The sequence below is a fragment of the Marmota marmota genome, unplaced genomic scaffold (genome assembly GCF_001458135.2).
Source record: "Marmota marmota marmota unplaced genomic scaffold, marMar, whole genome shotgun sequence".
NCBI lineage: Eukaryota > Metazoa > Chordata > Mammalia > Rodentia > Sciuridae > Marmota > Marmota marmota.
Genome location: NW_026000185.1, coordinates 6,368,841 through 6,387,723, shown reverse-complemented (window position 1 = coordinate 6,387,723; position 18,883 = coordinate 6,368,841). Strand labels below are relative to the sequence as shown.

At 48.8% G+C, this 18,883-nt stretch overlaps 1 protein-coding gene across 2 annotated transcripts; it reads right to left on the bottom strand.

Annotated features, from left to right (window-relative positions):
- Nucleotides 1–5,863: 5,863 nt before the first annotated feature.
- On the bottom strand, nucleotides 5,864–15,621 carry Zscan10 (zinc finger and SCAN domain containing 10). 2 transcript variants are annotated; one of them, XM_048789298.1, is made up of 8 exons: nucleotides 14,977–15,621; nucleotides 14,047–14,124; nucleotides 12,620–12,756; nucleotides 9,824–10,296; nucleotides 9,343–9,610; nucleotides 9,104–9,165; nucleotides 8,925–8,982; nucleotides 5,864–7,998 (listed from the first exon to the last, which is right to left on the bottom strand). In XM_048789298.1, exons 4-8 carry the CDS (start codon nucleotides 10,217–10,219, stop codon nucleotides 6,446–6,448), a joined length of 2,337 nt encoding a protein of 778 aa, XP_048645255.1. In that variant the 5' UTR covers nucleotides 10,220–10,296; nucleotides 12,620–12,756; nucleotides 14,047–14,124; nucleotides 14,977–15,621; the 3' UTR covers nucleotides 5,864–6,445. The 2 variants fall into 2 exon arrangements, with proteins under 2 accessions (XP_048645255.1, XP_015346329.1); XM_015490843.2 differs by having other exon boundaries at nucleotides 14,047–15,621.
- Between the last annotated feature and the right edge of the window lie 3,262 nt (nucleotides 15,622–18,883).

Here is an 18,883-nt window from a genome sequence, read left to right as displayed (position 1 = left end):
ACCCTTCTACTTGATGATGATCCCTCCAAGCCACTGCACAACTGCCAGGAAATCTTGGAGCTGCTCCAGAATGTCTGGCCGGACCTAATGGACACATCTTGGCCAGATCCAGAGGAGATACTCTACACTGGTGGCAGCAGCTACATCCAAAATGGAATCAGGTATGCGGGGGCAACTCTAGTCACTTTAAATAAAATTATCTGGGCTCAAGTTCTGGGCATAAAACTTCCTCACAAAAGGCAGAACTAATTGCACTTACCCAGGCTCTCAGACATGACAAAGGAAAGACTGTTAGTATCTATACTGATAGTAGATATGCCTTTGCTACTGTTCATGTACATGGAGCTCTCTATAAGGAGAGAGGACTGTTAACTTCAGGAGGCAAAAATATCAAACATACAAAAAGATTTTGGCTTTACTAGAAGCCCTCTGGTTACCGAGAAAAAGTGGCTGTTTGACATTGCAGAGGCCACCAAAACACAGAGACATCAGAGGCATGAGGAAACTCCTTTGCTGACAAAATACCCAAAAAAGGTGATTTCAAAACCTGTAGAGACTTTACAAATTTTGCCTGTGTTGCCTAACCGTGTTCTACCCACTTCCCCCATGTATACGGAATTAAAAAACAACAACAACAACAACAACAAAAAAAAAAACTAGGAAAAACCTTAAAGACAACTAAGGACAAAAACAGATGAAAGATTCTACTGGACAAAAGAATCCTGATGCCAGAGACAATAAAAAAACTGTTCATTAAGTAATTACATCAAGAAACACATATGGCAAGTACAAAAATGACTAAGTTGTTACTAAAAGACTTTTACATTCCTAAGTTAACTCAATTAACAAAGCAAGTCTCTTCCAGGTGCCAGACCTATGCTCAAGTAAATCCTAATCCAAAGGTGAGCCATTTACAGACTGCAAGGAGAAACACAAGGAGAAAGATGGGAAACGGACTTCACTGAAGTAAAGCCTGGACAGTGTGGTTATAGATACTAGTTGGTTTTTGTGGACACGTATTCAGGCTGGGTGAAAGCTTTCCCCACCAAGCAGAGATGGCAACTGTTAAAAAACTTATCCAGGGGCTGGGGATGTGGCTCAAGCGGTAGCGCGCTCGCCTGGCATGTGTGCGGCCCGGGTTCGATCCTCAGCACCACATACAAACAAAGATGTTGTGTCTGCCGAAAACTAAAAAATAAATATTAAAAAATTCTCTCTCTCGCTCTCTAACTCTCTCTTTAAAAAAATAAAATAAAATTAGCTGCAGATGGTGGGACATACCTGTAACCCCAGGTACTTGGGAGGCTGAGGCAGGAGGAGTACAAAATTAAAAAAAAAAAAAACTTATCCAGGGAGCTGGGGTTGGGAGCTGGGGTTGTGGCTCAGTGGTAGAGCGCTTGCCTAGCACGTGCAAGGCCCTGGGTTTATATAAAATATATAAAATAAGTAAACAAAATATATAATTATAAATAATAATAAATAAAATAAACAAATATAAAAATAAATAAACAAAGGTATTGTGTCCAACTACAACTAAAAGATAAATATTAAAAAAAAAAAAAAACTTATCCAGGAGACAGTTCCCCAATTTGGCCTCCCAATAGCCATGGGGTCCGATATAGCCCAGCTTTCACAGCTAAGGTAACTCAAAATTTATCTAAAGTCTTTAAAATTAAATGGGACTTATATTATATATAGGCCTTCAAGTTTAAGACAATAAAAAAAGATAAATAAAACTGTAAAAGACACCCTTACTAATTATACTTGGAGACTGGCATAAACTGGACGGGCCTCCTTTTGCCCTTTATTCTAAGACCACCGCCACTGGTTCCCAGACTAAAAGATTAAAAAATAAATAAATAAATAAATAAATAAAAACTAGCTGAAATAGGTAACCCCTCACTTCTTAAGTCCTTACAGGCTCTCCAGCAAGCCTCCCAACAGACTCAGGCTTTAACTAAGGCAGTCCGGCAGCTGGTAACGGGAGAAACTTTTGCCCACTCCTTCCAGCCCGGAAAGCTGATATGGGTAAAATGCCATCACCTGTCTACCTTGAAGTCTTGCTGGCACGGACCCTTTCCAGTCATCTTGACCACCCCAACTGCTATGAAAGTCGCCAGAAAACAACATTGGATTCATCACTCCAGATCAAAAAGGCAGCTTCAACAGAAGGCACATCCCAGGACAACTAACGATGGACAGTACAACCCATGGACAGTACCTTAAAGCTAAGATTTATAAGGTCGTCTTTGGAGGACTCTTGACTTTTACTTTCTATTTTGTTTCACTTTCAGACATGCACACTGCACACAGCTCTCCTCGGAAACTCTTGAGGCCAGAAAAAGACAGGAAGCCTGCTTCTAAAGATTGAACTGCTGGTCCTTAAAAGCATATGATTATGGCTTGGTAAACTTAGTTCAAACTAAAACTTAGATAAATCAACGATTTGATTTAGTCCCATAAAACCAATGGGGAATGTTGTGGTGTGAACTGATAAATACAATCAATAAGAGTGTAGGTTATAGGTTATAGATTATAGATACAAGATTTTGTGAGGGGGCTGGGGATGTGGCTCAAGCCGTAGTGCGCTCGCCTGGCATGTGTGCGGACCAGGTTCGATCCTCAGCACCACATACAGACAAAGATGTTGTGTCCGCCGAAAACTAAAAAGTAAATATTAAAATTCTCTCTCTCTCTCTTTAAAAAAAAAAAAAGATTTTGTGAGATAAGACAATTATAAAGCAAAAACTGTCATAGACAGGCCTAAGACTCCATTTTGCTGCCTTTTATAAAAATACTATTACAAGAGCTATTTCTGGGCCGGGGATGTGGCTCAAGCGATAGCGCGCTCGCCTGGCATGCGTGCGGCCCGGGTTCGATCCTCAGCACCACATACGAACAAAGATATTGTGTCTGCCAAGAACTAAAAAATAAATATTAAAATTCTCTCTCTCTCTCAAAAAAAAAAAAAAATTAAGAGTTGCTGTTTTAAAAAAAAAAAGCTGTTTCTGAGAAACTGAAATGAAAGCTGTTTTCTTCTAAAAATTGTCTTTCTGTACTTTTTACCCCACAAATTGTACCCTACTCAGGATGCAGTGGTGGTCATGATGGGCTACATCCTGGGTGTGACTGCCCTCGTGGGTCTACATGACTGTGAAGTAGATTCTCACCCCACTGACCCCCTGCCCAAATTCAGGATACGACTGTCACCTGCTTGAACCGAGGACCGTGGTCAACTGAACTGCAAAGCTAATGCTTTTGTTTTGTTTTGTTTTGCTTCTGTTTATTGATTGCTTGCTGCCTGGAAAATTTCTGTCCTGCCTAGAGCCCACAGATCCCACTTATTAATGTTTTGATTTCTATGATTGGCTAGCTTACATAATGATAAGCAAGTCACTGAGGTGTGGTTTTTGTGCTTATATTCTCTTTGGATGGACCAGGAAGCTGCTGTCTTCCCACAGAACTTGAGTCTCTGCGGTGGGTGACAGTCCCTGGCCAGGTAAATTAAGCTCTCTTTTGATTTGAAATTCAGACTTAGAGTGCTTTCTGAGGCATCTCCCCATAACACTAGGACCAGGGGAACCAAACCCAGGCAAGGGAAGCAGAAAGGAGTCACGTCAGGAAAAGGCCGAGGAGAGCTTTTGGTAAAAGGTGAAAAAAAATTTTAAAGATATCCTGCAAAGTGTGCAGAAGTGGTGTCAAGAAAAGCTGGCCTCTGGCAGCTCCATGGAGTTCCTGTGGAAGGCTCTCCGAGGACGTCTGCAGCTATCTGACTGTGAAGCTGTGATTCTAAGGAGGCCAGATCTACCCAGTAGCACAGGCTAGACACCCTTACTTGCTTTACTGGCCCTTGATTCAGTCCCTCAGCCACCTTGTGCCCTGCTGTGTAATAAAAGTTGCTTTAACAGAACCAAGTCCATCTTGGTCCATCTTGAACCTGAGACATTGTATTCATCTTTCCTCCCTCCCTCCCTCAAGCAATCCTCCTGCCTCAGCCTGCAAGAGTGCTGGGACCCCAGCCTTGGCCTATCTGTTCTTTACTTCCATGGAAACTAATGAACTGTAACCCAAGATCAAAGTGTCTGGGGGTGGGCAGTGCGGGACACCTACTTGATCCAGGATGGAGCAGAGGATGGAGGGGGCAGTGGCAAGATTTCCAAGCTGAGAGGGATAGCCTTTCTTTCCATTTCTGAGAGACCCTGCTTGCCCCCACCCCTGCTCAGCATCTCCTGCAGGTGTGTGGGAAGTGGCCAGGGTCTTCCTTGACCATGTTGGCACTGCCCATTCCTTCCTGGGAAGAAGGCAGCCTAATCACTGGGCCTCCCCGCAGAGGTGATCCAATCCTTAACCTCTTGGATTTTCATCTTATGTTCCTTTAATCTGAAGGGCCTTGCCTCACCTGAGTCCCACTCTTCCCGGACCCCCCAGCTCCAAGGTGCTACCCACCACCAGCCTTTCCTTATTTGTGGCCCTGACCTTGAGTCTCCTGGCTGCCCTGTTCAAGGTCTTCTTTAATACCCTTGCCTGCACTTCTCAAGCGACCCCTTGCCAAAACCCTACTTACCACTCCTTCACATACCCCACTTGGCTTCTTAACTACAAAATTCTCCCACAGGTCACAGGGTCTTTTGTGGGTCCCATTACCACACTGAGGGCACACTCCCAGATAAGTATAATGGCCCCTGAGCTGGTCTCTCTAACCTTGTCTCTTCCAAACCATTTCCAGTGGTTAACACCCAAATTATTTTATTGGTAGAAATGAAATCACCCCGTCTATAAATTTCATCATTAGAGTGGTGCACACCTGTAATGCCAGCTACTCAGATTGCAAATTCGAGGCCAGTGTGAGCAACTTAGTGAGAACCTGTCTCAGAATGAAAAGGGTTGGGGAAATACATTGTCCAGTGTCCTGGCATGCAGGAAGCCCTGGATCTACCTCCAGTACCACAAAAACAAGGTGACTCATCCTGTTTTCCCATCACCTTACTCTGGCCTGTCAATGTCAGGCCCCTTCCCATCTCTTATCTTGAACAAATATGGTCTAGCCAAGTGCTCCCTACCCAGGGCCTTTGCACATGCTGCCCCCGCTGCCTGGAACATTGACATCCTTGTCCTTTTGAAACTGCCTCCCATCATATCTCAGCACATTGCCTGACTTATGGATGGTGCTCAATAATTAAAGTTTTAAATCCTGTGGGCTTCTCTAATTCCTAACCCTCAGTCTCTTAGTTGACGAAATGAATTTGTTCTGTGACATCTGGTGAATTTGTTCTGTGACATCTTCCTCCCACCCCCCAAGGGCTGGTCTGTCCCTTGGCTCAGAGCTCTTCTGCCAACTGTACCCAAAATCATCTTAGCTCTTGGGGTACAGCTTAGTGGTACACTGTGTGCCTAGCATGTGCAAGGCCCCGGGTTTGACCTCCAGCACCACAAAAAATTAAAATAAAAATCATCTGTATTTTCCCCCCGATTTGGTCCCTTGAGCCACTAGTGAAAGCAGTTCCTCTCAGTTACCCAGCAGAAGTTCTGTGAGATGGGGGCTGCAGGGCAAAAATAACTAGGTTATGATATCGATATCGCTGCTGTCCTTGAAAAGCAGCCAACTAGAGAAACAGGAAGGGCGTGTGCTCTGAGGCTGGAGGGGTTCCACTGGCATTTTTAACAGAAATCAGCTGACTTCCTAGCAGCAGGCTGCCTAATGGGCAGCACCAGGGCACAGGGCCAGTGTGCTGGATTAAAAGGATTGTGGGCGGCTAGTGGGCCCCCAATGGACAGCCTGCTTGGCCCGCAGGCAAATTTAGTTCACCTGCTTGCATTTTCAGTGTGTAGTATTATCAAGGTTACAGAACAATAATCCAGAAACTGGGATTTAACACTTTATTCTATTATGATGAATTTAGAGATGCCACACATGGCTTGGGACTGCTGTATTGGACAGCACAGGTTTGGGGGTAAACTCTGGAAGAGAATAAGTTCCAGGGTGAGATTCCTGGACCTTCCAACAAGCTGCCTGTCACAGATGGCAGTTTGGTGGATGTAAATAGAAGGATTGGACCTAGTGGGGCAGGGATGGGGTTAGAAAAAAGAAATAAAAGAGAACCACTTTCAAGAAGGCCGCTTTACTTTGTGTATATGAAATACACTTTTGAGGCCAGGAAAAGAAGCCACAGGAGGGACCAGGTGTGGTGGGCCATGCTGTAATCCTGTTGGCTGGGGAGACTGAGGTGGAGGCTGGCCTCAGCAACTTAGATCCTGATGGGGGTGTAGCTCAGTGGTAAAGCACCTCTGGGTTCAATCCCCAGGTCAACAACAACAAAAAAGCCACAGGCGGGGAGAACAAACACTAAGGAGTCGGAGGAAGTGGGCGTCATGGGGACGTAGAGGAAGACCTCGGGTGCTATCCATCCACAGGTGCCCGAGTAGTGCTGCTGGAACCTTGGTGATGCTAGTACAGCGTCTCCCGGGCGTGGGTTCGCAGGTGGCGCAGCAGGTGGGAGTTGCGGCTGAAGCCTCGACCACACTGCACGCAGGAGTAAGGCCTGGCACCCGTGTGCACCAGCAGGTGTCGCAGCAGGTTGCAGCTGCGGCTGAAGCTCTTACCACACTCCGGGCACTCCTGCGGGGTTTCCACCTCCTGCACCACTCCCGTGTGTGTGACCAGGTGGCGCTGCAGATGGGCATTGCGCCGGAAGCTGCGGCCACAGGTCGGGCAGCTGTAGGGCCGCTCCCCAGTGTGGCTGCGGCGGTGACGGGCCAGATTGGAGCTATTACGGAAGCGGTGGCCGCACGTGTCGCAGGCATGGGGCTTCTCCCCAGTGTGGATGCGCTGGTGGCGCGCCAGGTGGGCATTCTGGCTAAAGCCCTCGCCACACTCGCTGCAGCGGCAGGGCTTCTCGCCCGTGTGGCTGCGCAGATGGCGGGCCAGATCCTGAGTCTGGCTGAAGCTCTTGCCACACTGGGCACAGCGGTGGGGCCGTGGGCCACCGTGTGTCAACAGGTGGCGGGCAAGGCCGGCACGTCGGACAAAGCGCTTCCCGCACTGTGGGCAGGCGTGGGGCTTCTCACCTGTGTGCACTTGCTGGTGGCTGACCAGCTGGGAACTTTGGGTGAAACTGCGACCGCAGACCTGGCATGAGAAAGGCTTCTCACCCGTGTGCACGCGCCGGTGGGTCACCAGGTGCTCACTGCGCCGGAAGGCCTTGCCGCAGTCGCTGCAAACGTAGGGCCTCTTCTCGCGGCTCTGGCTCTGACTACCTGAGTCTTCAGAGCCCTTGTGGTCCTTGCCCTTGGCATGGATCCGCAGGTGACGCTTTAGGCCGGAGCGGCGCTGAAAGGTCTGCACACAGTGGGGGCACTGGAAGACGGTCGCCTCTCGCCCTTCTGTCTTGGCCTCTGGGACACACGTGGGCTTTTGGTCCTGGGTGTGCGCCAGCAGGTGCTGCACGAGGTTGGAACGACGCTGGAAACCCTGGCCACACTCAGCACACAGGAAGGCAGGCTCAGAAGAGTGCGTGAGCAGGTGCTTGGCCAGGTGGGAGCTCTGGCGGAAGCGGTGGTTGCAGAGGTGGCAGGCATGCGGCCGTTCGTCAGTGTGCGTGCGCATGTGCAGCTTGAGGATGGAGCTGCGGCCAAAGCTCTTTCCGCAGCAGAGGCACTGGAAGGAACGCGAAACCGGGTGAGAACGCACCTGGTGTGCCTTCAGGCGGGACAACTGCCGGAAGCTCGCGCCACACTCGGCGCATATGAAGTGCAATTCTTCCTCTGATCTAGGGTTGTCCTCGCCCACTGCGACCTCCAAAACTTCAGTGCTGCCAGGAGGGGACCCTCCTCCACCAGTACTGCTGGTCTCAGGGCCTGGCCCCAGCGTCTGGGTAAGAGGTTCTCCAGCCACCCCCAAGCTGTCTGCTTGTGACTCTGCTGAGATGGTAGAGGACCAGGCAGCCCCATTGGGCTCTTCTGGTTTAAATTCCTCCTTGTCCGGGGTTCTGCTTCCAAATCCTGGGGAAGAAGCAAACAGGAATATCAGACCTCTTTGGAGGGGCTCCTGGGCATCACCAGAACCTGATGGGCCTAGAAGAGAGAAGAAACCCAGGATCCTGCAAAGCTGGTGGGTAGGTGAGGCTGGGGGACAAATGAGAAATGTGCATTTTCTCTACCACCTGTTTTTAAAATTTTCAGTAAAATATAGATGACATAAAATTTGCCACAATAGCCTTTAAAAGTGTACATTTTGTGTGTATCAAATACATTCACAATGTTGATCAACCATCATTACTATCTCCAAATAGAAACCTCATACCTATTAGCAATCATTCCCTTGGCCACCTATTTTATCTTTCTCATCTAAACTGTTCATTTTTTTTCCTAATGGTGCATTATACTTATACCTGATAGTGGGATTCATTGTTACCTATATTTGTACATGCCCATAACATAATTTGATCAATTTTTTTAAAATATTTTTTTAGTTGTAGTAGACACAATACCTTTATTTTATTTTTTTACTTATATGTGGTGCTGAGGATCGAACCCAGGGCCTCACACGTGGTAGGCGAGAGCACTCTACTGCTGAGCCACCACCTCAGCCCTTGATCAATTTTTTTGACCACCTATTTTATTTTTTATATTGACTACCCATTTTAAAAGCTCAAAATTAATGGGTTAGTGGTTAGACCAGACAAGAAGCTGTTTAAAAAAGACCAGGCTTGGTGGCACACACCTATAATCCCAGATCTTGGGAGGTTGAAGCAGGGGGGTCACAAGTTTGAGACCCATAACTTAGGACCTGCCTCCATTTTTTGAAAAAGGAGGAGGAAAAAAAGATATCACCAAAAAAAAAAAAAAAAAGACAAAAATTCAGGCAGGGTCTGGAACTACAAACAAAAAGACTGTGGTGGTCATGACCTTGGAGAAGGGCTGCTTACCCACAAGATGCTTGGGCAAGGCCTTCTTCACTGGGACATCCTCGAAGGTCAGGGATTCCTATAACAAGAGTAGATAATCCTGTGATTGAGGAACAGGATTCTGGGACCTAAATGGAAGGAAGCACCTTCTAGAATTAAGCTAAGGAAGACCTAGGGCAGAGGGGACCAGCTCAGCTCACCAGCACAGCTGCCAGCTCCTGATCTTGGGCATTCTCCTCCTGACACAAGGCACCCTGTGGGACTGACAGCATCAGGACAGGAAGAAAGAGCTGTCAGGAGGCAGCACTGTACCCCAGGTCTCTCAGGGCACGCCCCCCCATTGCCCACACCCCATGAAGCCATTCCAGCTCTCTCCCACCAGGGCCCTCCCATCCCCACCCACACATCCAGTCCACTTTCCAGGGCACCGGCTCCTCACTGTTATCTTGCAGGGGCTGGAGTGTCCTCTGGGGCCCCGGGCTCAGTGACTGGCTTGAATCTAGAGCAGGTTTCCACTCTCCAGGCTCAGCTGGACCAGGAGGCTCTGGCTGGAATGGGGGCAATTCATCTGATGGACACAGAGCTGGAGGTTCTTCTGAGGGCAGTTCCTTTTTGGGGCTGTGGCTGGGGACCTGAGAAGGGCCCCCCTGTTCCTCCAAGTTGGTGGCTGCACGGGATCCATTCTTGCCAGTATTGAAACTAAAATCCTGTTGGAAATATGTCCATGTTAGGAGGCAAACAGGAGCAGTCTAAGGTCTACTGCTTCTACAGGGATGGGATGGAGGAAGAGATGGGATGGGGAGTCTCACAGATAGGAGGGTAAGAGTTGGTGGAAAGTGAAGATTCCTGTTTCTTCCAGGGGCCATCAGTCCCTGTCCACACCCCTGCTGCACAGCCTGCTGCTTCCCACCCCATCTCACCAGTGGCCCCACGTGGCTGACATCCCTGGGCACGCCCTCCAGCAGTAGCACCACCTCCTCTCCATCCCTGAGCTGCTGACCCTGCAGGCGGCCCAGCAGGTGTGGGGGCAGCACACTCAGGAACTGCTCCAACACCAACAGCTCAAGGATCTGTTTCTTGGTGTGAAGAGATGGCTGCAGCCAATGGTGGCAGAGTTCCCGTAGCCGGCTCAGGGACCCACGTGGCCCCATGTCTTCCTGATACTGGAAGCATCTGAAGAGCTGGTGGGCCACCTCAGGCCGAGGCCTGGCCACTGGCCTCCTTGTAGCCTCCTGGCCAGTGGCCTCCTCCTCCTCCAGCTTGACAGCTCCGAGCTGCTCTTGCTCCTGTGGAGTTGGGACTGGCTCCGCAAGCATCCTTCACTGTGGGGGATGCCTCTTGCAGCTGGGCCCACTCCAGGTCCCTTTCCTCAGTTCCTCCCACACCTGTGGAGCTGAAGACCCTGGGTTAGGATCTGCTGCAGGGAAGCTGACTCCACCTGGTCATTAGTGTTAAGAGATGCTGGGGTGTGGCCTCCTCAGAGAAATCCTTTTTCCTAATGGTCTGGGTCTCTGCTTAAGCAATGCAGAAAGGACAGAAAAATTGGACAGGTCATCCTACAGCATCTAAGACCTCCTATCACTCTGCCCCAGCGATTAAAGTGAACATCTCCCAGAGAGGAACAACCTGACCTTCCCTCCTCCTGATGCAACCCCTGAGTACACAAAGCACTATGGAGGACAGACCCTGGCTACAAATGTTTCATTCAATCCAGTCTGGTGTGGAGAGCCAACTTCCAGTTCACAGAGCATTGCCGAGAATAAAGAACAAGTCAACCATCACTCGAAGGAATAATTCAACAAATCAGAATATGAAAAATAACTGCTATGGGGGGGTTGTTCTACAGGAGACTAAATGGTGGTTAAAATCAAGTGGGCAGACCTTGACTGGATCCTGATTAATTCACTTTTCAAAGGCTCTCAAGGACAGTTTGGGATCAGTTGAGGGAATCTGAATATGGATGGGATACTAGATTAATGACTCCATTATAGCCTTTTGAATGTAGGCAATGTCTACCAGTAAGAGGATGCTATTGAGTTTTATAGGGTTTGGACTTGAAGAGGACTAAGGGATCACCCCTGTTCATGGTTGGTAGGATATGTAGAAGAGGTTCACTGACCTGCTCTTTCAACTTCTCTGAATGTTTGAGAACTTTCAAAGTAAAAAGCTGAAGGGAAAGTTCATGCCTGCACTATCTCCTAGACCAGGCACGCGGGCCCTCACTTTATGTCTCTGGAGATATCTCATAGGGGTCAAGGACAATGGCACTCAGCTGACCAGTGCTGGGCTGACCAGGGTGGAGCTCTCACCTTGTTTTCCAGTCTCTCTCCTCCCACAGTTCCAGTCCCAGAGGTTGAGGCCAACATGAGCTGGAGGAGGGTGGAGCAGAGGGAGAGTACCCAGGGCAGCGCAAAGCATAACTGGAGTCCAGCAGGGGCCAGTTGTAAGTGCATGTCACAGCAAAGAGACTGGGGACAGATCAGGGCAGCCAGCGGATGTGGGCTCCAGATGGGAGTGTAATTTGGAGAGTTTTGTGACAGGTGAGTCCTCAAGGCAGAAAGATAATGTTACCTGGTCTGAGAGCCCCTGGTGGATGTACTTTGGGAGTCAGGGCATGGGTATGTGAGGCAATGATTTTACTTTCTTTTCTCCCCTCCCCAATTCTGGATTTTCCTTGATTCATTCCATCACCCTTTTTGGGGTTCCCACTCTAACCCAGAGGCTGGCTAGCCATGGAAAGTATTCCTAGTTGGCCACCAGGGGGCACTGGTTCTGCAGAACCAACCACCTCTCTTGTCTTCCTAGCCCAACCCACAGGGTGGCTACCCCCTTTTTTGGGTAGCCCAAAACTATCATGGGGAACTGCCCCAAATTCAGCCCCAAGCACTAGGGACTCAATTTGGTCTTGTTCAATTTGTTCTTCAGTATTCCAGGAGGCTTAAACTTTTCTGAACCCATTGTACTCTTCTATCCTCCCACTCCTCAGGGGGCATCCCAAGCAGGGAAAAGGTAAGAGCACCTTGAGCATTACTTCCCCAAAAGCACAGAGCAGTGTCCCACATGGGATAGTGGCACATGGCAGGCACACTTCAGTGCTAGCTGTTATGTTCTCTTGTCACTGGTTATAGCACCAATGATCATGGCCATCAGTGTCGGACAGTAGCATCTTTGCCCTTTTTACAGCTAAAGACACTAAAACATTTGCCCTAGTGGGTAACCCAGTTTTGGTAATGTTAGCCTAATTTTGAGTTTGGACAGTTTGTTGAGTCTCCTTATAGGAGACAGGGTTTTCTAAATCTCCTTCTTAAGTGGGGTGACTAGAGTGGGGGGTGGGATGGTAAAGAATACAGGAAACCTGTGCTTCAAGCCTGGCGTTAGGGAAACTGATTCAGGCCTTGTTTCTTGCTTCTGCTCCTGATCTGCAGCCCCCCTTTTCTCCCTCCCACAACCTGGGCTCTTTCCTAGACTTCTGTGTTTTAATCTCTGGAGGCTTTTCCTGTTGCAGCCACTCTTTATCCCCCATTGGTGCCTCCCTTCTGGGATCCCACAACACAGTCCCTGTGGGTCACTGTGCTGCAAACCATCATGGTTGAGTGTATTTTGTCCCCTGGCTTACAAATAGGCACTGTATCTAGTTCAGTCTGTATTCATCCAGCATTAAAAATGCTGATGACTTCAAATGACTGTTAGTAGTTGTAACAAAATGGAAATCTTACCTTGATGTCCTAAGAATTGGTCAGGGGCAGTGGTGCACACCTGTAATCCCAACAACTCCGGAGGCTGAGGCACAAAGAACACAACTTCAAGGCCAGTCCCAGCAACTTAGTGTGGCTCTCAGCAAATTAGTAAGGCCCTGTTTCAAAATAAAAAAAAAAATAAAAAGAAGTGGGAATGTAGCTCAGTGGTTAAGTGCTCCTGGGTTCAATCCCCAGTACCCTCCCACCCCCCAAAAAATTAATAATTGAGGAATACATGTAACAATTTTTCTGGGGCAGAAAAGGTCTGATAAATGTTCAAGAAAAAAATTTTTTTTTTTTTGTAGTTGAACAGAATACCTTTATTTTATTTATTTATTTTTATGTGGTGCTGAGGATTGAACCCAGCGTGCCTAAGCACGTGCTAGGCGAGTGCTCTACCACTGAGCCACAATCCCAGCCCACGTTTTGTTTTAGAAGCAGCATTTGCAAACTAACTAGAGAACTAGTGACTCACTAGTGGCCCTACAGTAGCAGCTGGCAGGTGATGAGCACTTATCTGCCTGGACGCCATACCCAGAACTCACTTCATCCCTCTGCATTCATGTGCTAAATCATTTCTTTATCTGACAAGAGTGACTTGCTCACAGTCACACCAGGCACAGCTAAGAAAGTGAGAATGTGGCTCTAGGCCCCACAAATACCTGGAAAAGAGAGGTTAGTTTTGTCTGGGGCCCAGTGTGATTTTCCTTGAATTGGCCAAGATATCACAACATGAACCAGAAATAAGAGGATTTCAAAGCCCTCAGGCCTAGCCACACAGAGTGGCCAGAATCTCCAGGTGAACCCCCACCAAAAGGTTTCAAGGAGGTGGAATTCAGGCAAGTTGGCCTTGCAAAGTCTGTCCCTTCCCCCAGGTCTCTCTAGGACAAAAGCTCTATTAAAATGCACATCTGCAGGGGGTTGGCTAGGTGGGGGTGGGGACACAGAAGCAGAGCCACGAGGGTGGGGCAAACCCAAGTCAAGGTGCTGCCCAGAGACCTCCAGACCTCCTGAAAGCCCAGAGTCTGGGAGGGGCAGAAGATGGGATCCTCTGCTGGGATCATCCCTCTCCCCGCACACGGTGGCAGGTGCCTCATTTGCTGGTCTTTGTTGGTCGGGCTTTCCTCCCATTGGGCTTCCCTCTGGGTGCTGGGCTGAGTGAATGACGCTGATCAATCCACCAGGGCACACATGGAGGCTGCCTTCTTCAGGTCACAGGACGTCCCGGACTCTCCCTCAAGCCCCCCATTGCCACAAGTCCATCAAGCTGGCTGGCCATGGCTGCACAGACCACCCACATTCTCCCAAGATTTCCAGTCGCTCGCCCACCACCAAGACGTGGAGCCCCCCAACCCCCATTGTCTCTCCAAGCTGCTGTGAACCTCACCCTAGGACTCCCAACTCACCACTCAGGATCCTCAGTACAGAGGAGAGATGCTTGGGGTTTTCTCAGTGTTCCAGGGCCAAAGCCACCTTCTGCCAGCCTGGGGAAAGACTCCAGCAAAATGGGACAGGAAGTGAGTTCCCTCCCCAATCCTACTCAGGTGCTGAAGGGGCATCCTCGAGTTAACCCTTAACCTCCCAGTCTGGGAACAAGGTGGGGGGAGGGTGGGGCCAGAGAAACAAAAGTGATGAACCCAGATTCCAAGCCTGCCCTACCCGAGAGACTAACTATTCTCTGAACCGGAACTTCCCCTCCAGCCCACTCTAAATCAGGACAGGCCCATACTCCTGGGGGTCTGCCAGTATGCACCTTTCTTTTGGGACAAGAGCAGCAGCTTAAAGTGCCTGCTGTGTGCCGTCTTTCTTGCTAGTATTTTCATGCATGTGATAAAACTGCTATGGGTGTGCTGTGTTCCAAGCACCGAGGACTTAGAACTAAATTTGAGGAAGGAGTCCCTACCCTCGGATATTGCAGTCCAGGGCACAGGGTGGCAGTGATGGTGCCAAAATGGAACAGGAGATGTGTTGGAAAAGAGAGAGAGCTCTCGGTCCACTTAGACCCCTAAAATCCTGCCTAGAAACCCGAGCTCCCCGGGAGGGAAGTGACCTCCTCAACCGCGTTGGAGCCAGCTCCAAAGTCAAGCCCTTTCCGTTGCACTGAAATGTTTTTTGGGGTCCTGTCCTCGGCCGCATCCCGGAGGGTGCTCCTAGCAGAGAATCGGTGTTGCCTCCCGGGTCCCTGGGCACGCCCCACCGCACCGCCTGCCATGGGGAGCCGGAACACCCTCGGTGACCGGGGCTGCTGTCGGTAGGATCAGACCCCACGGTCAGTCGGGACCAGAAATTGCCTCCCTCGACCTCGTCTATCTGGTCTTAAGTTTTCCTGCACGCACCAGCAACGAGCTTATCTTTAACTCTAGCGTCGGCCTCACTGGACCATGCGCTATTGTGGACATTATCTCCTTGCGGCTCTGCGTCCCTCGCGCGCAATCCAGAGCCTAAGCACTGGCATTCGCCGGTAATCCTGGAGACTCCAGGGGCTGTGGCAGGAGGATCGGAAGTTTGAGGTCAGCTTCAGAAATTTCTCGAGGCCCTCAGCTATTAACTGGTAATGTAGATCACAGGCAAAGCGTCCCTACTTTCAGTACCCGCCCTCAAAAAGAAAGAAGGAAAGAAAGGTTGAGCAGCCCCGTGACGCCGCCCAGCCCCCAGCTCTCCCACAAACAGCCCCAGGTGTCCAGTGCGCCCCCTGCGGAGCGCCCAGGCACCAGGCCCCTCCTTCCGCAGCCTCGGCTCGCACTCCGCCCCTGAGGCCCGCCCTGGGCGGGGCCAGGAAACCCCGCCTTGTTGGGGCGTGTCTGTAGGCTGGGGCGGGGCCGGGAGCGGGAGCCGGAGCAGTTTCTCCGCAGGTCTGCAGAGCTATGGCGCAGGACCTCTCTGTCCCTCTGTACGCAGAAGGGGAGACGCCGTGCGTCAGTGAGACCGGAGGGAGCTGGAGTTTTTGCGGAGCGGGTGGAATGGGCCTCCCCTCGCTCGTGCTGCTCCCCAATCCGCCCCAGGCTGAACTCGCACAGGCGCGCCCCTGGCTTGACCGCCCCTCCCCCAAGGCTTTTTGGCATCCTCCCCCATGTGGCCTTGGCCTTTGGGACCGGGCCTTATACCTGGACCCTTGGGGGCTTAGTGAGTTGGCCCAACCGCGGACGCTGCACCAGGACATGATGCTGGCCAACTGAGGCAATCAGGAACCCCCTCTCCCATGAAAAAAACAGGACCCCTTATGACTAAGGGAGTAAAATTTTTCAGGGAGACATGAAACAGTTAAAATAGTTCCCAGTCTTATGAGGTTTTACAGACATACCAGAAAATTAGGAGTTTAAAAGTAGACCAGTCTTCAAGGCTACAAAGTTAACACACCAGGAGAGGGAGATTGGAAAGTTAGAAATACCCAGAAGCCAGATCCAAGAAAAACCAGATCATTAAACTTAAACCTACTGAGGCACGGTGGTGATTTCTCCTGCTCCAAAACCTAACTAGGAACTTTCCCAGACATTAAGGAGCAAATTCCAGATGTTGAGGGGGAAAACGCATGTGTAGAATACTCCCTAAAGAATCCTGGTCTTTGAAAAGACATCCCCTATCCCAACAAAGTTACCTTTAATTTATTAACATAATAAAATTCCCACCTGGGCTGGGGTTGTAGCTCAGTGCTAGAGTGCTTGCCTCGCATGTGTGAGGCACTGGATTCGATCCTCAGCACCACATAAAAATAATTAAGTAAAAATAAATATCCCACCCTAAGATGGAGACTAAGATGGTAATGAGACCTGGTCTCCTGAAGAGGAGTGCAGGGGCAGCTGAAGCTCCACTTCTACATAGGGTGACTTCAAGAGACCAGGATCCTGCCCACTGGATGCCATAAAATCTGTGCACCTTTGTCCTCTTTTTGTGTCAGCCTGTTATTTCTGTCTCCAACTTACTGCCTCCCCTTGCTCAAAGGTAAAATTGAAGAGACTTGTTCCTCTGCCAATGTGTTTTTTATCTTCTTCTTCTTCTTCTTCTTCCTTTTTTTTTTTTTTTTGGTGTGGTGTGGGGGTTACTAGGGATTGAAACCAGGGGCACTCCACCACTCAGCCACTTCCCCAGCCTTATTTTGTATTGTATTTAGAGACAGAGTCTCACTTTTGCTGAGGCTGGTTTTGACTTCACATCCTCCTGCTTCAGCTTCCCGTGCTGCTGGGATTGCACGTGTTTGCCACAGTGCCTGGCTATCTGATTCTTCTGATAGCATGAGAACTCCACCAAGTCAGTGATACAAATACTGTAAGATGGTCTCTGGGTAAGGGACTGATCTGGCATCTGGAGTTTACAGCCTGGAAGAGCTGACTGGGAATGCAACCAGAGGGATTAATGTTAGTTGTAAACATGGATTTCCAAGGTCTCTAAATCTGGAATGTCACCTTTCCAGGGAATCTTTCAGAAAAGCCAAAACCAGTTTGGCTCAAAAATAGCCTTAGGCAGAAAGCAAAAGCTCTGCAAGCTTTTGACCTTCGTCCTTCCTAAACCTCCTTGCCCCCAAGGGCTCAGCTGACAGGCTGTTTCTGGCTCTGTGTGCAGGTGCCACTCATTCTTTCAGAAAATATTTGCCTCCTATTACTCGTCCTTTTGAAGGACCAGGGGTGCTATACTAGTGTGTGCTGCCCCCTGAGGTTCACACATCTGGACAAGACCACTACCCAAGTATTCTTTTTTTTTTTTTTTTTTTTNAAAAGTTCAAGACCAGGGTCTGGGATTGTGGCTCAGTGGTAGAGCACTTGCCTCACATGTGTAAAGCCCTGGGTTCATCCTCAGCACCATATAAAAATAAATTTAAAAATAAATGAATAAATAAATAAATAAATAAAATTATTGTATACAACTACAAAAAATATTTTAAAAAACTAAAGCTATTATGTCCATCTACAACAACAACAACAACAACAAAGGTTCAAGACCAATTAGCAAAACTCTAAGCAACTTAGCAAGACCCTGTCTCAAAAGGGAATATAGCTTAGTGGTAAGATGCCCCTGGGTTCAATTCTGATTGACATTGGGGGGTAAGCAAGGGGTGGGGGGGAAAGATGAGATATTCTGAGAAAACTATAATTTAGGGACTTTCAAGCACTATGTACTGATCAGATGATGAAGACCTCATCAGCCTGAGGATCCTAAGACTGACCAGACCACCACAAACTTTCTTGAGATCACTGAAGGATATGGAAGAACAAGCCCCAGGGAGAAAAGGAGAATAGGCCCCAGGGAGAGAAGGAAAACAATGTGCTCTGGACTTTCACCATTTCCCAGCAACAACAGGCTTTGAACTTTCACAGCTGCCCCCCCCACCCCCCCACTGCCCCACTGATACATTCTGCTATGATTCAAGTCTAACTGAACCCTATAAAGCTCAGACCCCCTGTTGTAACCAGTTGTCATTTTCCTCCTGAAAATGTGCCCCTCTGCTGCTTAACAAAGTTTTGCTGATCTGTGGAGATCTGTCCCTTTTTTGTTTACTTTTGCTTTCAATTGCCAGAGTTATGTGGTGCCTACATACCTTTCCATGTCCACCCTTCACAAGTTTCCTTTAAAAGAAGAGCCTAGAACCCCCCAAATGCTCTCTCACTCTGGAGATGACCCACATTTTCCCTTGAATATGCATTCTTTGCTTTATCCCTTAAGGGCCCACCTTCTCATAATAGCCCTTATGGGGAGGGGATTGTGGCTCAGTGGTAGCACCACATATAAATAAATATATATATTTTTAAAGAGCATTAATGAGAAACTGACCAAATTCGAATATCTGTAGATTAAGTAATATTATATTAGTGTTAATTACAATGCTCAGACTGTGGTTACTAAGAAAACCTTTCTTAAAAAAATAAATAAATAAAAGTTCTCCTTCTCCATTCATGTATCTTCTTTCCTAAATAAACCTCTGTCTATGCCTCTGAACTGTCTGTGCTGAAATTTTTTTCCATCGCATAAGCCAGGGACACCACTGATCCTGAGTCGAGTTGCCCCTTCTTTCCAGGAACTCCTGGGACCCTTCTTTGGGGACACCTCTTCTCCTGGGACAAAGGGAGAACCCCTCCAGCTCTGGAAAGAATTACTGTTAAACCCCTATGACTTGCATTAGTCATAATACAGGAGGGAAGAGAGAATCTGGACACTACGGCAGGTTTGGGCTGAGACAGGCTGAACCCCAGCTCCAGACTGTGTTGGCCAACCTGCATGTGACTGGTCATTTTTCATTTGGAAGCTACAGTG